Source organism: Colossoma macropomum, unplaced genomic scaffold (assembly GCF_904425465.1).
Source record: "Colossoma macropomum unplaced genomic scaffold, Colossoma_macropomum, whole genome shotgun sequence".
Classification (NCBI taxonomy): domain Eukaryota; kingdom Metazoa; phylum Chordata; class Actinopteri; order Characiformes; family Serrasalmidae; genus Colossoma; species Colossoma macropomum.
In genome coordinates this window covers 2,368,976-2,392,310 of record NW_023494805.1, presented here as the reverse complement: position 1 = coordinate 2,392,310, position 23,335 = coordinate 2,368,976, and the positions used below count along the sequence as shown (strand labels likewise).

The 23,335-nt window shown below is 40.6% G+C and overlaps 1 protein-coding gene across 3 annotated transcripts; it reads right to left on the bottom strand.

Annotated features, from left to right (window-relative positions):
* Positions 1-1,072: 1,072 nt before the first annotated feature.
* Positions 1,073-23,065, bottom strand: LOC118826337 (zinc finger protein 501-like). 3 transcript variants are annotated; one of them, XM_036597286.1, is made up of 4 exons: positions 22,971-23,063; positions 20,268-20,932; positions 19,823-20,099; positions 9,068-12,182 (listed from the first exon to the last, which is right to left on the bottom strand). In XM_036597286.1, the coding sequence occupies exons 2-4, from the start codon at positions 20,830-20,832 to the stop codon at positions 10,901-10,903; spliced, it is 2,124 nt and encodes a 707-aa protein (XP_036453179.1). In that variant the 5' UTR covers positions 20,833-20,932; positions 22,971-23,063; the 3' UTR covers positions 9,068-10,900. The 3 variants fall into 3 exon arrangements, with proteins under 3 accessions (XP_036453178.1, XP_036453179.1, XP_036453177.1); XM_036597285.1 differs by lacking the exons at positions 9,068-12,182; positions 19,823-20,099; positions 20,268-20,932; positions 22,971-23,063 and adding exons at positions 1,073-2,665; positions 6,002-6,085; XM_036597284.1 differs by lacking the exon at positions 9,068-12,182 and having other exon boundaries at positions 18,904-20,932; positions 22,993-23,065.
* Between the last annotated feature and the right edge of the window lie 270 nt (positions 23,066-23,335).

Genomic DNA, 23,335 nt, shown 5'->3' with positions numbered 1-23,335 from the left:
ACAGGACAGCAGAAGGGGAGAAAGTAAAGGGACAGAGGGAGTGTTCCGAGCCTTCTCAGAGCAAGGACAGGATTACAGAGACAGAGCTCCAGGCCCTCTCGGAGTAGGGACAGGAGGGCAGAGAGGGAGAGTTCCTGCCTTCTTGGAGCAGGCATGTGAGGGCAGAGAGAGAAAGAGAGAGAGAGAGATCCTGTCTTCTTGGAACAGGGATGGGAGGTCAGAGAGGGAAAACGCTGGGCCTTCTCGGAGCAGGATGGGATGGGTGGGGTGATTGGGGAAGAGAGGACTCCTGCCCCTGGACACACGGTGGGATGCCGCTTCGCCAATTAGGTTCCTGACCACCTGATGGTTTGCCACCTGCTGCTCCTCCAGCTGCTTCCAGTACTTTGCAGCCTCCTGAATAACAGCTTGCAGCTCCTGCCAACTGGTCAGGTGCAGGTGTGTATGTGCCTGGATAGCTTTGTCCTTCAGCGTATCCACATTCTTCTCTTGGGTTTTGGCATCAATGTAGAACACCATGTGTCACCCCAGGAGAAAGGAGGATGCTTGAGGCAGGGTTGAGAGTCGCAGGTCACATTTTAGCTTTATTTTACACAAAAAACATGAACAAAAATCACAGCCAAGTGGAATGAAAAACTTGCTTGTTTTCAGTGGCTTTAAACTAGAGTTTTCAGTCCTTTTCTCAAACACAAGATTTTCAGCTCTTCAGTCCTTTTCTGCTTCTGCTGCTCATCCTTCTTCCTATCATCACTCGCGGCTGTCATCTGGGTGTGGGGTTCAAGCACCATCTTCTCACCGCATCTCACGGCTGTCATAGGTGCCCAGGGATTGGGCACCTGAAGGACACCCTCCCAGCATGGGGACCCAGCATGAGGGAACATCCTCTCCTGGCAAGAGGCACAGCATGGCAGGAGAACAGATCCGGGAAAGGGGTAGGGGCATGGGAAGGGGAGCCGTTTGCAGCTGAAGAGCTGGGATAGGCAGCAAAAAGGCTCCTCATTTCCGAGGGGCTGGGATGGGAAAGCAGAGGGGGAGAAAGGCAAGGGAAAGAGTGTGTCCACATCCTTCTCTTGGGTTTTAGCACCAATGTAGAACACCATGTGTTACCCCACAAGAAAGAAGGATGCTTGAGGCAGGGTTGACAGTTGCAGGTCACATTTTAGTTGTACACACAGGACAGTAACAAAACTCTCAGTTAAACAAAACCAAAACTTGCCACTTTTCAGTGGCTTCAAGCTTGACTTTTCCATAATTTTCTCTAACACAAACTTTTCAGCTCTTCAGTCCTTTTCTGGTTCTTCTGCTCATCGCTCTTCCTGTCATCACTCACGGATGTCATCTGGGATCGGGCACCGCTTTCCTGCTGCCTCTCATGGCTGTCGTAGGTTCTTGGTGGTTGGGCTCACAAAAGTGAACCTTCCCGGCATACAAATTAAAACTGTAGAGTTTCTGTAGAGTCTTCACCAGAATCCATCTAAAATAGCAAAAAATTAATAACATCATGTGTCATGAATATCATGAATTTTTCATCTCCCTCTTAACGCATTTGTGGGCCTTTAAAGTATTCAAATGTCTGAAGCTCCTTCCACACTCTGAGCAGTGATACGGCTTCTCTCCAGTATGAATGCGCCAGTGTTTCTGGAGATGACTTGTGTCTCTAAAACTTTTCCCACACTCTAAGCAGCCATAAGGCTTCTCTCCTGTATGGATGCGCTTGTGTCTTCTGAGATGACTTCTGTCTCTAAAATTCTTCCCACACTCTGGGCAGTGAAACGGCTTCTCTCCAGTATGGATGCGCTGGTGTAATATGAAACAGCTCTTCTCATTGAAACCCTTCCCGCACTCTGAGCAGGAGTACAGTTTCTCTCCTGTGTGAATGTACTGGTGATCCCTGAGAGTACACAGTCGATTAAAACTCTTTCCACACTCTGAGCAGTAATAGGGTTTCTCTCCAGTGTGAACGCGCTGGTGCGTTTGGAGAATAGTCTGTTGAGTAAAACTCTTCCCACACTCTGAGCAGTGATACGGTTTCTCTCCTGTGTGAATGCGCTCATGTTTTTTGAGAGTATCTTTGTTTCTGAAACCTTTTGCACAGCATGAACAGTGATATGGTCTCTCTCCTGTGTGAATGCGCTGGTGGGTTTGGAGGTGACTCCGCTGAGTAAAGCTCTTCCCGCACTCTGAGCAGTGGTACGGCTTCTTTCCTGTGTGAATGAGCTGGTGTAGAAGGAGATTACGCTGTTGATTGAAACTTTTCCCACATTCTGTGCAGTGATATGGTTTTTCTCCAGTGTGAATGCGCTGGTGGGCTTTGAGATTACTCTGCTGAGTAAAACTCCTCCCACACTCAGAGCAGTGATAGGGTTTCTCTCCTGTGTGAATGCGCTGGTGTTTTCTAAGATTACTTTGTTCTGAAAAACTCTTTCCACACTCTGAGCAACGGTGATTTTTCTCCTTGCCCATATTTGTCTGCATGTGTAAACTATCAGAGGATGTTTGCTGGGTGCTAGAGCTTCTTCTGGATTCCATGATCTCAGCTTTAATCTCTGAATTACACTGAATTCAGCACAATGACGTCTTCCCCTTGGTGTCTGAGAATTAAATTTAAACTACCTTGGTGGACACTAGGAGCCTGAGAAGACTTTCAACAGGACATCATTCATTTCTAGAGAAGGAAAAGGGAAAAAAGGCAATATTCAAAATTAAAGCACAGTACAACATATTACAACAACCTCATAAGATCCAACTATATTTTTAGGGTATTTTTCATTTCTCTTTGCTATTAATGACTAATGGTTGTAACTGACAAAGTCATGAACAACATTTTTAAGCATGCAGTAGTTTATGAAAAAATGTATTTCTTGCTATAAGGACAGCAGGTACAACCCCATTTCCAAAAAAGTTGGGATGCTGTGCAAAATGTAAATAAAAAAATGCAATGACGTGTAAATTATCTAAACCCTATATTTCATTGACAATAATACAAAGACAACATCAAATGCTGAAACTGAGAAATTTTATTGTTTTTTGAAAAATATATGCCCATTTTAAATTTGATGCCAACAACATGTAATAAAAAGTTGGGATGGGGGCGACAAAATGCTGGTAACGTTGTGTAATGCTAAAAAAAACACCTGATGGTTAATTAGCAACAGGTTAGTAACATGCTTGGGTATAAAAAAGCATCTGAGAGAGGCTGAATCTTTCAGAAGTAAAGATGAGGAGGAGTCCACCACTCTGTGAAAGACTGCACAATCAAATAGTGCAACAATTCAAGAATAACGTTTCTCAATGTAAAATAGCAAAGAACTTTTGCTTTTCATTATCTACGGTACATAATATCATTAAAAGATTCAGAGAATCTGGAGAAATCGCTGTATGCAAGGGACAAGGTCAAAAACCAGTATTTGCTGGTCATGATCCTAGGGCCTTCAGGCAGCACTGCTTTAAAAACAGACATGATTCTGTAGTGGAAATCACTGCAGGAGCTCAGAAACACTTCTGAAAACCACTGTCTGTGAAAACAGTTTGTCGCTGCATCCACAAATGCAAGTTAAAACTCTAAAACACAAAGAAACCGTATATAGACAGGATCCAAAAACACTGCTGCCTTCTCTGGGCCTGAGCTCATTTAAAATAGACTGAGGGGAAGTGGAAAAGTGTCCTGTGGTCCGACAAATCAAAAATTTAAATTCTTTTTGGAAATAATGGACACTGTGTCCTCCAGGCTAAAGACCACTCAGCTTATCAGCGTACAGTTCAAAATCCAATATTCATGATGGTACAGGGGAGCTTTAGTGCACATGGCATGGGTGACGTGCACATCTGTGAAGGCACCATTAATTATGAACGATATATACACATTTTGGCAACATATGCTGCCATCCAGACAACATCTTTTTCAGGGAAGGCCTTGTTTATTTCAGCAAGATGATGCCAAACCACATTCTGCATGTATTACAGCAGCATTGCTCTGTATTAAAAGAGTCAGATTGCTAAACTGACATGCATGCAGTCCAGACCTGTCACCCACTGATAACATATGGTGCATTATGAAATAAAAAGTACGACAAAGGAGACCCTGAACTGTTGAGCAGCTGGAATCCTATATCAAACAAGAATGGAAAAACATTTCACTTTCAAAACTACAGCAATTGGTCTCCTCAGTTCCCAAACGCTTACAGAGTGTTGTTAAAGAAGAGGTGATGAAACACAGTGGTAAACATGCCCCCGTCCCAACTTTTTGGAACGTGTTGTTGGCATCAAATTCAAAATGGGCATAAATATTTTAAAAAACAATAAAATTTCTCAGTTTCAACATCTGATATGTTGTCTTTGTAGCATTTTCCTTAAAAAATATGGTTTACACGATTTGCATATCATCGCATTCTATTTTTATTTACATTCTGCACAGTGTCCCAATTTTTTTGGAAATAGGGTTGTATATTTTCTTGTAGCATTTTAAAATCAATGACTCATTCTGAACAGATCCGAATCATCAAGTCAAAGGTCCCTGAGCACAAATGTTTGGCGAGCACCTACTTGACTACCTTTTTCTGATGGCAATTAATTTTTTAATGAACCCCACAACAGATTATATGAGGAAAGTGTGGAACATTTCTTGTTTGTTCTAACAAGGGCTGCAGCTATCACCATGACAGAACAGCGGGCATGCCACTGCCATAACTAAATATTTAATGTTCCAGACACTAAACACTAATATGATGTGTACAAGGAACTGGGGTCTTATGACGATACTACAAAACTGTTAAGGAATGTACATAATTATGACAATTGTTAGACAGTAGAAAGAAACTACATTTGATTTTTTACCTTATGAACTTTTTTTTTTTGTAAATATATGCTCATTCCAAATACCTGCAACACATTCCAAAATGTTGTGAGATGTTTATCATTGTGTTACATCCCTGTCCTTTTAACAACACTTGTAATCATTGGGGGACTGAAGAAGCAAACTAATAAAGGTTTGAAATCAGAATTTTTTCCATTCTTTAGTGTTAATGGTGCTTTTGAACTTTACACTGATAACAATTTGCATGGTACTTTTACTTCTTTCACCTGGACAAAGTAATACCCATTACATCCATAAACAATCCAAAATGTTTACTTGTCAAACTACAATGCACATTTCCACTATGAATCTGTCCATTTCAGATAAGCTCAGGCCCAGAGAAGTCGGTGGCGTTTTTGGACATTTTTGACATATCATTTCCATTGTGCATAGTACAGTCTTAACTTGCATTTGTGGATGTAGCAACAAACGATTTAATGACAATCATTTGTCAAAGTGTTGCTATGATCTCCGTGAGAGAAGAACATCAGTTAGTTACCTTTACAACATGGCAAAATTTCATGATCAACTGACAAATAAAAAGACTCCAAAATTACTTGAAAAAAATCGTTTCATTAATGTCCATTCAAAGTTAAGAATATTTTTCCTTCCTCCTTAGAGACACGAGCTTTTGTTCTAACAGCAGCTCTCTCTCGCTCTATATATATATGTGTGTGTGTGTGTGTGTGTATTAAATTATTATTATTTTTATGAAAAGATTATTTATTTATGTATTTTATTTAAATATTACTTATTATTCAATCAAGGCAATATAAGTCTTGAAATATTAAAATACTTCAAAACCACATTAAGTGATATAAACATGGAACATTTATACTAACTGCACATTTTTCATGCATGTTTCGCACTGCTTATCTATCTGCACATTCAATACGGTGTTAGTTTTCATGGTTAATGTTTACAAAAACCGATACTGGAACAGAGCAGGACACGCACACACACATGTAAGCATTTCTTCATGTTAGCACACAAAAGCTCATGTGACAGCATGTCTGGATCTGGCTAACGTCTGCACTGAATCTCCAGTATAAGAGAGAACTCCCAGTATGAACACCTCCCCAACCTCTCCTCTGAGTCTGTCTCTGAAAAACGTGATGTGTAGAAAGTGCAGAAGTGTTACACACCTACATTCAGTAACGCAGCTCCCGTTTGTCCCTCTATAACAACACTGCGTGGACTGCTGGTCAGATCCTCTGCGTCACCTCTTTACTGGGGCAAGAGAGGCGCAGTTACAGAATTAGCGCCACCTGCTGAACTGCAGGGGCTTCACACTGCAACCACGTGACCCTGGAGCCTGACGGAGCTGGGCAAGTTATTTTTAATTCCACCTCGATTCCGACAAGCCCCGCCCCCTCTGCCAGGATTGGTTGGTAGTTCGAGCAGTCAGCTGACAGGACAGTAGAGAAGTGGCAGCAGAACTTCATCAGCACTGGAGACCCACAGTGCTTAAAACATAAGGAAATATACAGTAATATACAGTATATTATACTGCATTTAAAAATCCCTACATCAGAGTCAGAATCAAGCTATTGGCCAGGTGTGCTTACACATACAAGGAATTTGGTTTTGGTTACAGGGGCTCACAGTGCACAGTATCAGACAAACATTTTACAGTAGTAGATAAAATAAATTAAAGGTAAATAAAAATAACAAAAATACAAAACAAGAATAAAATAGAATAGAATGTGCATTCCTCCCGCACACTCAGACCATCACACACACAGTCACACCTGTAAACCTTGTAAAGTATGTGTCTTAAGTTAAAGTACTGAGTGCAGCAGCAGTTAAAAGATGTACAGTGACAAAAAAGTGATCAGTGAGGTAACAGTCAGATAAGTGGGGTAATAAGGCAGGTAAGTGAGGTAACAGTCAGATAAGTGGGGTAATAAGGCAGGTAAGTGAGGTAACAGTCAGATAAGAGGGATAATAAGGCAGGTAAGTGAGGTAACAGTCAGATAAGTGGGGTAATAAGGCAGGTAAGTGAGGTGCTAGAAGAAGAAACACTGGTGTGAGATGGTAGATACAGAGGATGGAATGTTGAGTGTTACACAGCAGTTTATACAACAGTTCGTTCCGGCCATGCAAGCTGATTGGTTGAGAAGCGTTCTAACCCTGCTGTTATTTCACCATAACATCATGTCTTTTTCACAAACACTGTATCACTCTGCTGAGACGACGTTGACAGTTGTAGGAGACGCTCAAGCCATTTGAACGTTTTTACTTCTTACTTTGCCACAAACAGAAAATGGACAATTTTAAGATCACATTTGACCGACAGCCAATTTGGTCAGACTCTGAAGATGAGACAACACTAAATTCCCAAACTGTCATCACCACTGAGCAGCTTTTCAGTCGGCAGCTGTGACAGAAGAACAGCTAAACAACCTGGAATCAGCCAGAAATGAACCCAATACCATTCGCCAAACTAAATGGGCTGTAAGATGCTTTACAGACTGGCTGGAACAAAATAACATTAATACTGATCTGGCAAAAATTGACAAAACTGAGCTGAACTTGATATTGTGGCAGTTTTATGGCTCAGTCCGTACTTCAAAAGGCGAGGCTTACAGCAGACTGTGCAGTGAGTGGGCAGAGTTCGTTACTCTGATGTAGCAACAAGCTGATTGTTAAGGAACTATAATTTGGCGGAAGAAACTGCAAACATTGAAACATATGAAACGCCGCGTTCACGGCCCAGTTTATTAATTTATTACTTTATTTATTTAACTGTTGTATAAAAGCAATAAAACACTCGAGGTTCTGATGTTATTTCATGATAACACACTCCCACTCATGTTCTATTGCTTAAATATACTATAGACCAATACATTTAAGAAGTGCAGCTGGAATATTGTTTATGGGTAATATTTTAATGGTTCAAGAGAGTGATGGCTTGTGGGAAGAAGCTCCCCTGTAGTCTGGATGTCCCAATCCTCATCTGGCTGAAGCTCCAGCCTGAGGGAAGGAGCTGGAACAGGTGGTGTCAGGGGTGGGACGAGTCAGCAAAGATTTTCTCTGCATGCTCTTTGGTTCTGAAGTCATGCAGTTCCAGCAATGTGGGTAACTTAACCCCAATTCTCCTCTCTGCAGACCTGATGATGTGCTGCAGTCTGTGGAGGTCATGCTTGGTGGCTGAGCTGCCCCACACTGTGAAGGATGTGGTGATGACGGACTCTATGAAGGCTGTGTAGCACCACACCGTCAGCTCCTGGGGCAGGTTGAACTTCCTCAGCTGACGCAGGAAGTACATCCTCTGCTGGGCTCTCTTGACGATTGAGCTGATGTTGCTGTCCCACTTCAGGTTCCTGGTGGTTGTTGTGCCTTTAAACCTTCTCTAGTGATCTTTCATTTGATCAAGTACACTGTGAGCATGTTAGAGAGACAGCGGTTCCATCTAAACGTCTGATCATGATCTGTAGATGTCTAGATGCCTATAAACAGAACTGACCTGGTAAGGCCAGAGTCCTGGAGATCTACCACCCTGAAGAGTTCAGATCCAACACGCCTGTCTCTAATATTCAGATGGTCTTCATTACTTGGATTATGTGTGGAGCTAAACTTTGCAGGGTGGAAGATCTCCAGGACCAGGACTGGGCAGCCCTGTGGTAAGGTTTACAAAGACAGTCTGAATATTTGGACATATAATACATTATTCTGGCAAGAAAATTAATTGTATAAATATAATTTTTTTTTGGTTCTTGCCTGTGCCACTTAGTTTTTCCATTTTCATGGTTTTTGTCTGTCCTCATGAATCTCATAAGAAGCTGACTGTGTCGTTCAACAAAGAAAGTTGCCAGTTGTGCCAACCAGGCATAGATTCATACTGCAGGCACAGAATTTAAACAGGTTAATCCACTTTAAAAATATCACATCGAGAGTAACTTCGATGCAGTTTTTCAATTTAATTTAAATTTTTTAAAAAATTACATTTTATGTGACATCTATCATGACATCAAGCACAAACTATACAGAATAAATGTGGGATGTAATGTCACTGGGGGAAAAAGACAAAAATTATCTAAAAAGTTAGAAGCAATTTTTTAAATAAAAAAAGGCCATGTGCTTCATGCAATGCAGGAGAAAGCAATACAGAAGCAGAGTCAGTGTTAGAGGCATGTTTCAAACAGGGATGCAGTTGTTAAAAGGTAGGTAACCCTTAAACGTGAGTGCCCAAACAATGGACAATAACATACATAAACTAAGCATGTGTTCTTTATTTAGAATAATGTTATTATTATTAAATGAAAGTCATATTAACTTACAGGTTGTGAGAGAGTTAAACAAAGTCACAGAAACATTCTGTTTTACCAGCCAGACTGCACCCAGGTACGGATCCGGGGGTAGCCATAGGGGCAGTAGCCCCAATAAAACTAAATAAATAAATACAAATAATGAACAAATAAATTGATTGCCCCCAAGTGCCCCTCTCCTATATTTCACCACCTCAGAGCACAACACTGATGAACGTGCATGCAAACTCTTCCCTTTTTGGCAAAATCTGCTGTTTTAAATAAAGAATAAGCCATTTGTGAGACTAGAATACATTTTTATTTTGGTCCTTGTACACATATAATATTTAATGTTTTTGAGTTGAATTATTTTTTTAAGCTAAAAGGTTTCAGGACCCATTATGACCACACCTAAAGAATAATCCCAGAAAGGAAACACAGGTGAAAAAAAGGTTACTTCACACATTACAGCAATATGAAATCATAAAATATTACTGACATTATTAAAAGGTTATTTCAGGTACGTACTCTACAAAAGCACAGAAGCTTAGAATCTGTACTACTAAACAAATATGAAATTCACTGCAGATATTTTTAGTAGCTTGTAGCCAAATTTCAGGCAGGTCAGTCAATGTGGATCACCAAAGTAAAGGCATTCCTTAATGCATAATTCAATCCCTCAAGATAACTGATGTGAGGGCAGGCTCTGGCTGTTGTGTTAGCATCTCGGCTAACAGCTTGAAATGCGCATGGAGTAAAAAGAAGAGGCGAAATTTGTTACAGTGTTTGTGGGTTGATGTCACCAGAAATTCAAATCTAAGCAGGGTGACAATGACAAGACTGCCAAAACTTGTCCTGAATTATTGGCAAACTGTTAGAACCTGTTTACACCTGGTCACTTCATGCATTTTGAATATCAGGATTATATCTGGATGAGGCCACATAAAAATGCAAATGTAAATGCAGCCAAGATGCATTTAAAACAGATACAAATATGATCACTCAAACCTTGAATCTCAGTCACTCTGGATTTGACATTGTTAACGTTTGTCACGTGAGTGACACAAAAGATAATCCAATTTTCAGCGGCCAGAGTGGCCAGACCAAGATGCATCTGTAACAATGATTGGATTTACATTTCAAACCACCTCCAAATGTGGTTTGTATTCCATTTGCAAAAATCAGATTTCATGTGGTTTTTTTGCTGTCCAGATGATCAAAAATTAATCTGGATACAATTTAGATATGCCAAAAACTGGATTTGGGCTGGCAGTCTGAACAAGGCCCAAGTAGCCACATGCAAGGCCACACAATCTTATCAGGATATGATTCAAATACTAGTCACATGGAGTGACCAGGTGTAAACGGGGTCATAGTAGTTGTAGCATGGCGATTTTGGCACCCAAACAAGTGCTTTCGTCATTAACCGGGTCGTAATTAATCGGGTCATTAACTTGTTCCATTTTTATTGGCTGCTGCCTAGAAAACACAAAAAGTACCACAGTGGAAAAAGAGAGACTGGCGTGCTGATCACTGTTAAGGTGACTTTATGAATAGGACATTTCGCATGGTGCAGCACAATTACCACCGAGTTTCACGAATCCTTCCCTTTATCTCTAGACGTTTTAGACCAAAGAAGCAAAGAGATTGACAGACGTTCACAGACAACTTTTTTTGGTCATTGAAAAGAAGAATGAGGTACAGAAATTCCTGCTCAGACTGTAAGAGGACAGTACATTACATGCTTGGATCATAAATGACAAAGAAATAAACATACAAAAATAAAAGGTGTCAGGTGTCAAGAATTTTTCACCTCTCTCTTAATACACTTGTGTATCTTTAAAGTGTTCAAATGTCTGAAGCTCCTTCCACACTCTGAGCAGTGATACGGCTTCTCTCCAGTATGAATACGCCGGTGTTTCTGGAGATGACTTGTGTCTCTAAAACTCTTGCCACACTCTGAGCAGTGATACGGCTTCTCTCCGGTATGAATGCGCCAGTGTTTCTGGAGATGACTGCTGTCTCTAAAACTTTTCCCACACTCTGAGCAACCATACGGCTTCTCTCCGGTGTGAATGCGCTGGTGTCTTGTGAGATGACTTCTGTCTGCAAAACTCTTCCCACACTCTGGGCAGTGATACGGCTTCTCTCCAGTATGGATGCGCTGGTGTACTATCAAACCACTCTTTTCACTGAAACACTTCCCGCACTCTGAGCAGGAGTACAGTTTCTCTCCTGTGTGAATATACTGGTGATCCCTGAGAGTACACAGTCGATTAAAACTCTTTCCACACTCTGAGCAGTAATAGGGTTTCTCTCCAGTGTGAACGCGCTGGTGCGTTTGGAGAATAGTCTGTTGAGTAAAACTCTTCCCACACTCTGAGCAGTGATATGGCTTCTCTCCTGTGTGAATGCGCTCATGTTTTCTGAGAGTATCTTTGTCTCTAAAGCTCTTTGCACAGGTTGAACAATGATACGGTCTCTCTCCTGTGTGAATGCGCTGGTGGGTTTGGAGGTGACTCCGCTGAGTAAAACTCTTCCCGCACTCTGAGCAGTGGTACGGCTTCTTTCCTGTGTGAATACACAGGTGTAGAAAGAGATTATGCTGTTGATTGAAACTTTTCCCACATTCTGTGCAGTGATAGAGTTTCTCTCCTGTGTGAATGTTCTGGTGTAGCTGGAGACTAACCCTTTGATTAAAACTCTTCCCACACTCTGAGCAGTTATACGGTTTCTCTCCTGTGTGAATGCGCTGGTGTACTTTGAGATTGCTGTGATGAGTAAAACTCTTCCCACACTCTGAGCACTGATACGGCTTCTTTCCTGTGTGAATGCGCTGGTGTAGAAGGAGATTACGCTGTTGATTGAAACTTTTCCCACATTCTGTGCAGTGATACGGTTTTTCTCCAGTGTGAATGCGCTGGTGGGCTTTGAGATTACTCGGGTGAGTAAAACTCCTCCCACACTCAGAGCAGTGATACGGTTTCTCTCCTGTGTGAATGCGCTCGTGTTTTCTAAGATTACTTTGTCCTGAAAAACTCTTCCCACACTCTGAGCAGCAGTGTTTTTTCTCTTTGCCCATATTTGTCTGCATGTGGAGAGTACCAGAGGATATTTGCTGGGAACTGGAGCTTCCTGTGGATTCCATTATCTCAGCTTTAATCTCTGAATTACACTGTGTGTGACATTTTGCCCCTTGGTGTCTGAGAGTTAAATTTAATCTATGTAAGTGGACGTAGAAACCAGAGAAGACTTTCAACGGTCTTTCTAGAGGAGGAAAAAGAAGAAAAAAGCAACATTCAAAATTCAAAGCAAAGTGCAACATAACACTACAGATGGACCAATCAGTGTTTTTGGGGTCGATACCGATCGCCTTTCTTCACGATCGGTTGATAGCCAATACAGTTTGAGAACGGGATGGACTGTTAAGACCTATTCACACCACATTTTTTCAGACAAAAATAAGGGATGCAAATGTCATGTCACGGGACTTTCACACCAAGTGCAAAGCATTTTTCTGTCTGAGCACACTGAAAAGTTTTTATCTTTTAAGCACTTTAACTAACACTGGGAGTCCCGCGACCTCTTACAAGAGTTATAGCTGTATAACGAGCAATTCTGCAGAGATTATCCTCAGTATTTCCTCAATTTGAGGCTCTGCTTCTGCCTGCTGCTCTGTTCATGAAAAAGGAACGAACATTTAAATACAGTTGCTGTAACACTCTCACTGCCATTCAAAGCCCTTCAGCTCTTGTCTACCATATACTGTCTTTAATCTCCGCATTTTTTAGTCAGTGTGCTGCTTGTCATATAAGCTTTGTGCTCTGCTACAAGCAAGAGCTCTGCTGCCGTCCTGATGCATGTTTGATGGGCTGCAACCATGACAATGGCGCTCTGATTGGCTAGCTTGATTTTAATAAATCCATACAACTAGAACAGACTAAAGACTACAATACCGCAGGCTTACACAGTGTCGGTGTCAGTTTCCAACTTGGTGTGAAAAATGGCATTAATATACATGTTAATTTTAAAAACTTGTAGTGCGTTTTTTGTCCATAAAAATCAAACTCAGTGTGAACAGGCCTTTAGTCCCATAGTCAAAAGTGAAAAGATATGAAAATCAATTGATACCAATTCATAGCCAATAGTATTTCAATCTTGCGTTTGATGGTTCATTTGTTTTACATCATTGATCAGCTCTCAGGATCGTCTAAGTTAGAGAATTTTCAGCCGATTGTTGATTGCATATTTGGGATGAAAATCGCCAGATACTGATACATAGTCGACTGATCCTTCATAACCACATAATACAACAACCTCCTAAGACCCAGCTATGTTTTCACAGCAAGGTCTGTCAAAGTCATTAGCGCTGCGCTTTTCAAAAGCAAATTTTGCATTTTAATTTTAGCAGAGATAAGTGTATAAGCAAAAATTTCCTGAAATATTTAATTTTTTTTGCAAAACACAAAATATTATACACTATTTAATGAAGACAACATATTGAAGCGTGACATTGTTACACTGACTGTGCATTTTACATGCATGTTTCGCACCGAGTGCGTTTACATGCACTTAATAACCTGATAACTGCAGAGAATCAGATGTGTTTACATGTGCTTGAGTAATCAGATAATTGGGAAACACCGGGTCTACATGAGTCAGACGGTAATTGGATTTCTGCTTTGCAACCAGCCAATAAACACAGAGAAGAAGACGTGACGTAAACATAATGTATAACTCAAACTTCATGCTGCACCTTGTTTTTTTTTTTAAAATGCGCCACTTTAGCTTTATTATATCACCTAGAAGATGAAGAATATTTAAATCCTTCGTCAAAAATTGATTGGGTTTCAGCGTCTCACCAAAAGCGTTTTGCTGCGTATCGCTGCAACGCTGCTTATTTCCGGTACCGCTGTCTGTTTCACACATGCGCAATCTGAGAAATCTGAAAGAAGTCAGAGTAAAAGTTTGCATGCACTGAGAAATATGATTAATGAGCTACAATCCAGCTCTCATTATCGGATTTCGTCATCCGAGACCTTCCTCTGATATAAGAAATCTAAGTATACTGTTTATATGACCGTTTGAATAATCAGATACCTGTAGAAATACGATTACGATTGGATTATTGAGTGCATGTAAACGCACTCACTGCTTATCCATCTGCACATTCAATCATGGAACAGAGCAGGACACGCGCTCACACATGTAAGCACCTCTTCATGTTAGCACACAAAAGCTCATTTGACAGCATGTCTGGATCTGGCTAACGTCTGCACTGAATCTCCAGTATAAGAGAGAACTCCCAGTATGAACACCTCCCCAACCTCTCCTCTGAGTCTGTCTCTGAAAAACATGATGTGTAGAAAGTGCAGAAGTGTTACACACCTACATTCAGTAACGCAGCTCCCGTTTGTCCTTCTGTAACAACACTGCGTGGACTGCTTATCAGATCTTCTGCGTCACCTCTTTCCTGGGGTTGGAGAAGCACAGCTACAGATTTAGCGCCACCTGCTGGACTGCCTGGCAGAGCTGGGGAAATCATTTTTAATTCCACCTCGATTCCGACAAGCCCCGCCCCCTCTGCCAGGATTGGTTTGTAGTTCGTTGGAGCAGTCAGCTGACAGGCCAGTCGAGAAGTGGTGCACATCACCGTGCAGAGCTCAGCAGAGCTTCATCAGCACTGGAGATTCACAGTGCCTAAAACATAATGAAATGTTTATAGATAGTGTTACTCTATACAGCATTTAAAAAAAAATCCATTCCTACATTAAACATTCTCTGGTGATCTTTCCTTTGATCAAATACAATGTGAGCTTGTTTCATAGACAGTGGTTCCATCTGAACATCTGATCATGATCTGTACATGTGTAGGTCCGAAAACAGTTAAAATTAACCCGGGAAGGGAGTAGCATCCAGTCCAGGTCCTGGAGATCTACTCTATTAGAAAAGATGGTTTGAACCAATGTTCTTAAGTAAAGAGAACAGTTCTATATAGAACCATTTAAAGCTTAAATGGTTCTTTGCATGGTCAAATGTCTTTTGAGACTGATCTGGAATGTGTTGTATACAGTTCTATGAAGCACCAAAAAGGGTTCTGCTGTTGTTGCAATGTGAAGCTTGAATCAACAAGAAGAACAAAGAACACATTCTCCACTAATCTGAAGAACCATTTCACAATGCAAATGACTCTTCAAGTGTTTGTGGTTCTATATAGAACCATTGTCTTTATTAAAGATCTCTTGAATGACCAACTTTTTTTAAGAGTGCACCACCCTGAAGAGTTCAGATCCAACTGACCATCTGTCTTGAATATTCAGATGGTCTTCATTACCTGGATCAGGTGTCTTTGATTTGGGGTGGAGCTAAACTCTGCAGGGTGCAAGATCTCCAGGACCAGGACTCGGCAGCCCTGTGGTAAGGTACACAAAGATAGTCTAAATCAGGGGTGTCCAATTTTATCCACAAAGGGCCGATGTGGCTGCAGGTTTTCATTCCAACAAAGCAGGAAATCACATGATCAAATGTTTGATGCCTGAGAGGAACTGATTAAACAAGGGGAATCAGGTGAACTCCAGCTCATTTTGAGTGAAGACCTGCAGCCATACCAGCCCTTTGTGGATAAGACTGGACACCCCTAATCTAAATATTTATTTAAACATCTAATACAGGGGTTCCCAATCCCAGTCTTGATAACCCAACACTGTCCACATTTTTGTACTTTGTCTAATCAAGCTCACCTGATTCAACTAATTAACAAGCACCTTGTTTGCTGAGTCAGGTGTGTAAAGTAGGGAAACCATAGGGTCACCAGGACTTGAATTGGAAAGCACTGATCTAATGCATATAATTTTTGCAGTAAAATCAGCTTTATCAGAGATCTTCAAATCTTGACTTTTAACCCAGTTTACAGTCCTAGATTTTGTAGTCACTCGTAGTTAACGAAACAGTTGTTGTAACTGGTTGGCCACCTAGTATAAGATGTCCTAGTGATTACAAAATCCAGGACTGGAAACTTGAATCAAAGTCCAGATTTGAAGACCTCTGAGGTATATAAACATAAATTCTTTTTTTGTTCTTGCCGATGCCACTTCCTGTTTTTTTTTTCTTCTTTTCGCTGCTGTTGTCTTTCCTCATGATTCTCACTTGAAGCTGGCTATGTTGTTCAGCAAAGAATGTTGCCAGTTGTGCCAAAGAGGCACAGATTCAAATCTCAGGCACAGAATTTAAACAGGTTAATCTACTCTAAAAATACCACACTGAGCCTGTAATGAATGCCCTACTGGTAATTCTCAAGATTAACCACAGCAGCACTGCCTGAAACTATTAAAAACGTTTCTGTACCTAAACCTTATCAAATTATTAAAATGGATGGAAACCGACAGAGTAACTTTTATGCTGTTGGCAGACCTTCCAGCTTACAAGTTAAAGAAAAAATAATAATAAAAATATGTATGTATGTATGTATGTATGTATGTTTTTGCAGCACAAAAGTGGGTTCTATTGTCATCGGGGGAAAAAATGAACAAAAATCAAAAATTAACCAAATGTCAAACTGAGAAACAAAATTCTAAAAACAAATTACTTCAAACAATGCAGGAAAAAGGAATGCAGATGTTAGGCAGTGTCAAAAAAATTAACCTGGTTATGTTCTAAGAAATGATGCCACAGGTTGGAGCCGTTCCAGGAATGTTTTAAATAGGATGAAGTGGTTAAAAAAGGTGGGTAATCCTTAAATGTAAGTGAGTGCATAAACAATGGACAATAACATACATAGACATGTAAATATATTCATTCCTTTAATCAGAATAGTGTTATTATTACATGTAAGCTGCACTGCAGGATTTAATATTTAAATGGAAGTCATTTGGTGTCCACCCTCTCTTGCAACTTTTTAAACTCATAGGTTGCAAGAGGGTTAAACAAAGTCACAAAAGCAATGTGATTGACCCGCTGCACTGCATCCAGAGTGGAGCAATAGGGGCAGTCGTCCCGGTTTAAAAAACAAAAAAAAAATAATTGACCGCCACAAAGTGCCCCTCTCTTATCATTCACCACCTGATAACTGATGAATGTATGTGCAAACTTGTGCCTTTTTAACAAGATTTGCTGTTTTAAATGAAGAATATGCCATTCATGTGAGGGGAAGAAATTTTTATTTTCATTCTTGCTGTCAATAAGGAGAATTCTGAAAACCCTTGAACTGCCAGAAGCAGATCATGGTGATGTACACTCCTGTGCAAAAAAGGGCCAAACCCAAAATATAATGTTTTTACTGATGGTTTTGGCTGGTCAGAGTCCATATTTAAAGCCTATAGAGAATATTTGGTCTCACATTAAATTCAAACTAGCTCGTCAATGTTTTTCAGCTGTTTGAAGTCGTCAGTGCTGAGTGGATCAATACTCTTTTGTCTGTAAAAAGCTGTTTGCACTTCTTCACCCATAAGACTTCAACACTTACAGAAATCAAAAGGAAAAAATATCCCATACTAACTTACTGTATCAATTTGTTTAATGAATTGTTGTTAAGACTATTAAAGCCCTAATATTATGCCATTCAGGGCTTGGCTTATTTATTTATTTATTTGTTTATTTATTTGCACAGTAGTGTATATACAGATATAGTATTTTATTTTTATATGTTTTTAAGCGGAAAGCTCTCAGAACCCATTATGACCATGCTTAAAGAATAATTCCAGAATGAAAACACAAGAAAAAGCAGGTTACTGAATGCACATTATAGCAATATGGCATTATAGGATATTATTGATGATACTAAAATGGTATTTTAGATAGGTACTCCACAATAGCTCATAAATTTAGGATGTGTAGCACTAAGCAAATATAAAAAAACAAAATTAATTCACTGCAGAATTTTTTAGTAACTGGTAGCCATAATTTCAGACAGGTCAGACAAATTGGATTTTATAAAGGAAAGGCATTCCCTAATACAGCCAGTTCAATCCCTCAAGATAACTAATATGAGGAATGTTGTGCTAGCATCTTGGCTAATAGCTTGAAATCGGCACAGAATAAAAAGAAAAGGAGAGATTTGCTACGGTGTTTGTGGGTTGATTTTAATGCCACCAGAAATTAAAATCTGAGCAGGGTGACAATAATAAGAGATCGAATGAAATCAATCTGTGGATGAGTCACATTATCTTGCACTTCAGAAACATAAACTAACTGAGTTCCAGTCACATAGTGAGCACAAAAGGTCTTAAGGAAACCTTCATTATCCCAGTTTGGACCAGCCACTTCATTAAGTACTCCTCCTTGTATCTACACTCATTATCCATTTCAAGCTCTGCTTACAATTGAGGACCATTTTGTAGTTCTACAATTACAGACTGTAGTCCATCTGTTTCTCTGCATACTTTGTTAGCCCCCTTTCACTCTGTTCTTCAAAACCAAAAATATCCAGCCCACAGCATCCTATGACCACTGATAAAGGACTAGAGCAGAGGTCTTCAAATCCAGACCTTGAAACTAGTTTTGTTAGCCAAGTGTTTAGTATGACACTGGGTGGCCAACCAGACACATCAAGAGTTCCACTAACTACCAGTGGCTACAAAATCTAGGACCAGAAACCGGATTAAAGATCCAGATTTGCAGTCTTTTGGACTAGAGGATGACCAACACAAACTGTGCAGCAGCAAATGAGCCATTTTCTCTGACTTTACATCTACAAGGTGGACTGACAAGGTAGGAGTGTCTAATAGAGTGGACAGTGAGTGGACACAGTGTTTAAAACTCCTGTGTCTGATCCACTCGTACCAGCACAACACACACTAACACACCACCACCACATCAGTGTTACTGCAGTGCTGAGAATGACCCACCACCCAAACAATATCTGCTCTGTGGGGGTCCTGTGGTGGTTATGACCACTGAAGAACAGGTTAACAAGTATGCAGAGAAACCGATGGACTACAGTCTGTAACTGTAGAACTACAGAGTGAAACTATATGGTCAGTGGAGCTGCTTGAAAGGTGGGAGAATGAGCGTAGATACAAGAAGGTTTACCAGAGATGCTGTAAATTGGCTTGCCAGTTATGCCGTGAGTGGAGAAGGGTCAAGGATGTTGTGGCGCTAGTGGGGATCCCCCGACCTAAAGGTCATGTTTTTGCATTATTGAGCCAAATGCTACAAACTATTGATGAGATTTTTGTTAGATTTTAAAGGTGATTTTAAAAATGTTTTAAGTGGTAATTTGTCCTTGAATTTTGCGTATTTTTGTGTCTTCTCATACAAAGCGATAAAAGCCTGGTCTTGTATGGCTGGAAATAACTGCCTGGGGGCATTGAAAAGATGGATGCCAAGTGAACAGACTTTCCTATAAAGACTTTGGGTGTACCTAATGAGGTGCCTATTAGGGGTATGTTGCTAGTTTATTAGGGACACTTATCGAGCAATTGAACTAAACACAGAAATATTAAACAGATAAAGCATAATAACCACTAATCTTATAAGCATACGAAACACAGAGAGATTAAATAAAGCCTTTTTCAGTATTAATAAACTTGCTTAGAACCTATATAAATCAAAGAAAGGGTTACATAATTTGTGTTAACCTTTAAGAAAATAAACGTTTAACAAACTTTTGTCTCAAATGTCACAAGTCTCTGGCTCCCTCTTGATGCACTTGTGCACTTTTAAAGTGTTCAAATGCCTGAAGTTTTTCCCACACTCTGAGCAGTAATACGGCATCTCTCCCGTGTGAAGGCGGCGGTGTGTTAGGAGGTTACTCTGCATAGTAAAACTCTTCCCACAGTCTGTGCAGAGATACGGCTTCTCTCCGGTGTGAAGGCGCTGGTGTAGCGTCAGTGTACTCCGCCGATTAAAGCTCTTTCCACACTGCGAGCAGTGGTACGGCTTCTCTCCTGTGTGGAGGCGCTGGTGTGTTAGTAAATGAACTTTTTGTTTAAAGCTCGTCCCGCACTCGGAGCAGGGATAGGGTTTCTCTCCTGTGTGGATGCGCTGGTGTAGCTGGAGGAGTCTCTGTTGAGTAAAACTCTTCCCACACTCTGAGCAGCAAAACGGCTTCTCTCCGGTGTGAATGTGCTGGTGTGTGAGCAGCTGGCGTCTGTCTCTGAAACTCTTTCCACAGTATGAACAGTGATGTGGCTTCTCTCTTGTGTGAGCATGCTGGTGTAGTTGGAGATGAATCTGTTGAGTGAAAGTCTTTCCGCAGTCTGAGCAGTTATACGGCTTCTCTCCTGTGTGAATGCGCTGGTGCAGCTGGAGATTACTCTTCTGATTGAAGCCCTTCCCACACTCTGAGCAGTGATACGGCTTCTCTCCTGTGTGGATGCGCTGGTGTGTATGAAGATGAATTTGTTGATTGAAACTCTGTCCGCACTCGGAGCAGTGATACGGTTTCACCCCCGTGTGAATGCGCTGGTGTACTTTGAGATTACTCTGTTGATTAAAACTCTTCCCGCACTCTGAGCAGCGATACGGCCTCTCTCCCGTGTGAATGCGCTGGTGTTCATGGAGGTTACTCTGCGTGATAAACCTCTTCCCACACTCGGGGCAATGATACGGTTTCTCTCCCGTGTGAACGCGCTGGTGTACTTTGAGATGACTCTGTGTTGTAAAAGTCTTCCCGCACTCTAAGCAGCCGTGAGTTTTCTCCTTCTCTGTGTTTTTCTGCATTGGCATGCAAGATGCGTTCGTGTGTTGTGGATGGGAGATTCTGCAAGATTCCATATTCTCATATTTAATCATTCCTGATCTTTAATTATCTCCTCAGTGTTTGTGGAAGTAAACTTAAACTGGATAAAAAGTGGACACTAACAGAAGAAGACTTGCAAGACAGTATTCATTTCTGAAAGAGAAAAAGAAAATACATATTGTTTCCAAACATACCATAAAATGCAAAAAGAAGCATGAAAACTGTTGGGAATTGTATCCAACACAGGCAATATTAAATTACAAATACATATGTAATCATGACTACATAAGCAAAATTAACAAAACTACAACTGTGAATATAAATTGTGATTTCTCATTACAACTGGGGGGATGTTACACCACACAGTTTAGTCAAATTTTATCGCTGCCCAAAATAAAACAAGCACCTCTAAAATGGCAAATTACAAGGCAAAAACTTTAAATTTTTTTTCAAGCAAATTTGGAGCGTTTCTGTTGTTCTATTCATCATAAGCGTAAAAGGCAGCTAGTGCGCTCTAATGATGTAGAAAAATGAAAATCAGAAATAATGGAGACGTGTTAGCTAAATGTAGCCTTTGGAATTTGTTTGTTAATCAAGCCAAATTAGTAAACTAGTAATACAGTAAGCTGCCAGCAGAATTGCTAGATCTGAGATACTATATATATAGATAGATAGATAGATAGATACTTTATTGATGTAAACTTTATTTAAATTTTATTAATACTTTATTGCAAGTGATCAGATCAGATATGTGTGTCCAGACATCACCAGCCTACGTGCGTGGGAGATCTGCTTTGCAGTGCACATGGAAGAGCAAGGCTGAAACTATTTTGAGGCTGTGTTCGGACTGCAGTTTTTTTGCAAGTGATCAGATCAGATTTGTGTGTTCAGACGTGGTAACGACATAGGCGTCAGTAACTACGTAGATACGCTGGTGATGTGGATTTCAAACGGGGATGCAGGAGAGATGGAGGAGCATCATCTCGTCCTCCAAACTCTTCAGAATTCTCTTCATAATCATGAATCTTTGGAGCTCCTCTTTAATCCCAGCACTTTGTCACCCCTGATTTTACATCATCTTTGTCACGTTGCAAAGTCAGTTTGAAATCAGATTAGAACAGCTAGAGTGTCCAGACTTAGACGCATCTGAAAAAATCCAATTACAATCGCTTTAAAAACCACCTCCAAATGTGGTTTAGATCCATTTTGCAAAAATCTGTCTAAACTATGAAAAAAATCAAGCTGGGTATATTCTGGATATGCCAACAATCAGATTTGGGCCGGCAGTGTGAATATGGCCTCAGTACTGGCAAGATAAGCCAAACTAATTTGCTGTTAAGTCACAAAACTTCATGTTTCATAGTGTAGCATGGGAAGCCTCTATTTTGCTTCTGCGTACAATGCTGTTTACTGTCAACACATAAACTGCACTTGCACACAGCGTTACTATGAACATACTTGACAAAGCTCCTCTGATCTATTCCAGCAAACCTGCAAACTTGCAAAATTTTGCCCAAGAGCAAAACTGCTTTAAATTGCTCATAAAACTTTTAACTTAATCCATCACCGGATATAGTTTTGATAACCCAACCACACTCTTATAAAAGGTGGCTCTTTAATGATTCTTTAGTAAAGGAAATGTTCTGTTTAGAACCATGATGTCTATATAGAAGCATTTCATGGTTAAATAGTTCTCTGCATGGTGAAATGGTTCTTCAAACTGATCGAGAATGTGTTGAACGTGGTTCTGTACAGTATCAAAAAGGGTTCTGCTATTGTTACAAGCTTGGCATTGTAATAATAGTTACCTTTTTTCCCCCCAAAAGGTTCCATGTAGAACCACATACAACACATTCTCCATCAACCTGCAGAAACATTTCACCAAGCAGAAAACCATGTAAGCATGAAATACTTTTACACAGAACTCATGGTTCTAAATACAACATTTCCTCTACTAAAGAACTCTTGAAGAACCTTCTATTTCAAGAAGACATATATAAAAAACAAGGCATTGTATGAAGACATTTCTGTCAAATAATAACACAAACACATGCTAGCATTAGCCTCTCCAGGCAGGTCTGAAGGAAGGCTGTTCCTGTGTTGACACAAGTTACACATCCTGCTTTTCTGAACTCAGACTCTCCTATCATTCCTCCACTGGTCAATGGAAAAACAGAGTAGGGACCCCTACGTTCAGCAGGGCAGCTCCTGACCTTCTCCCTCTAACAGGCTGGACTCGGGACTGCTGACCAGACCTTCTGCTTCTCCGCTCTAAGTGGGCTGTAGAACCACAGTCACAGAATTAGCGCCGCCTCCTGGACCGTCGAGGCCGTATTGTTTTTCCACCCGTATTCCGACAAGCCCCATCACTTTGCTACGATTGGCTGATATTTCATGTAAGCAGTGCTCTTGATTGGCCAGCCGAGTGGACGGTCTACGTCACCATGGCAACGGCCGAACTCAGTGCGAGCTGAACAGAAGCGGGACAGCAGTTGGAAACAGGAGGTTTTACACCGATTCAAAACAAACTAACTGGAAAAGCGTTTTATTTTTCGC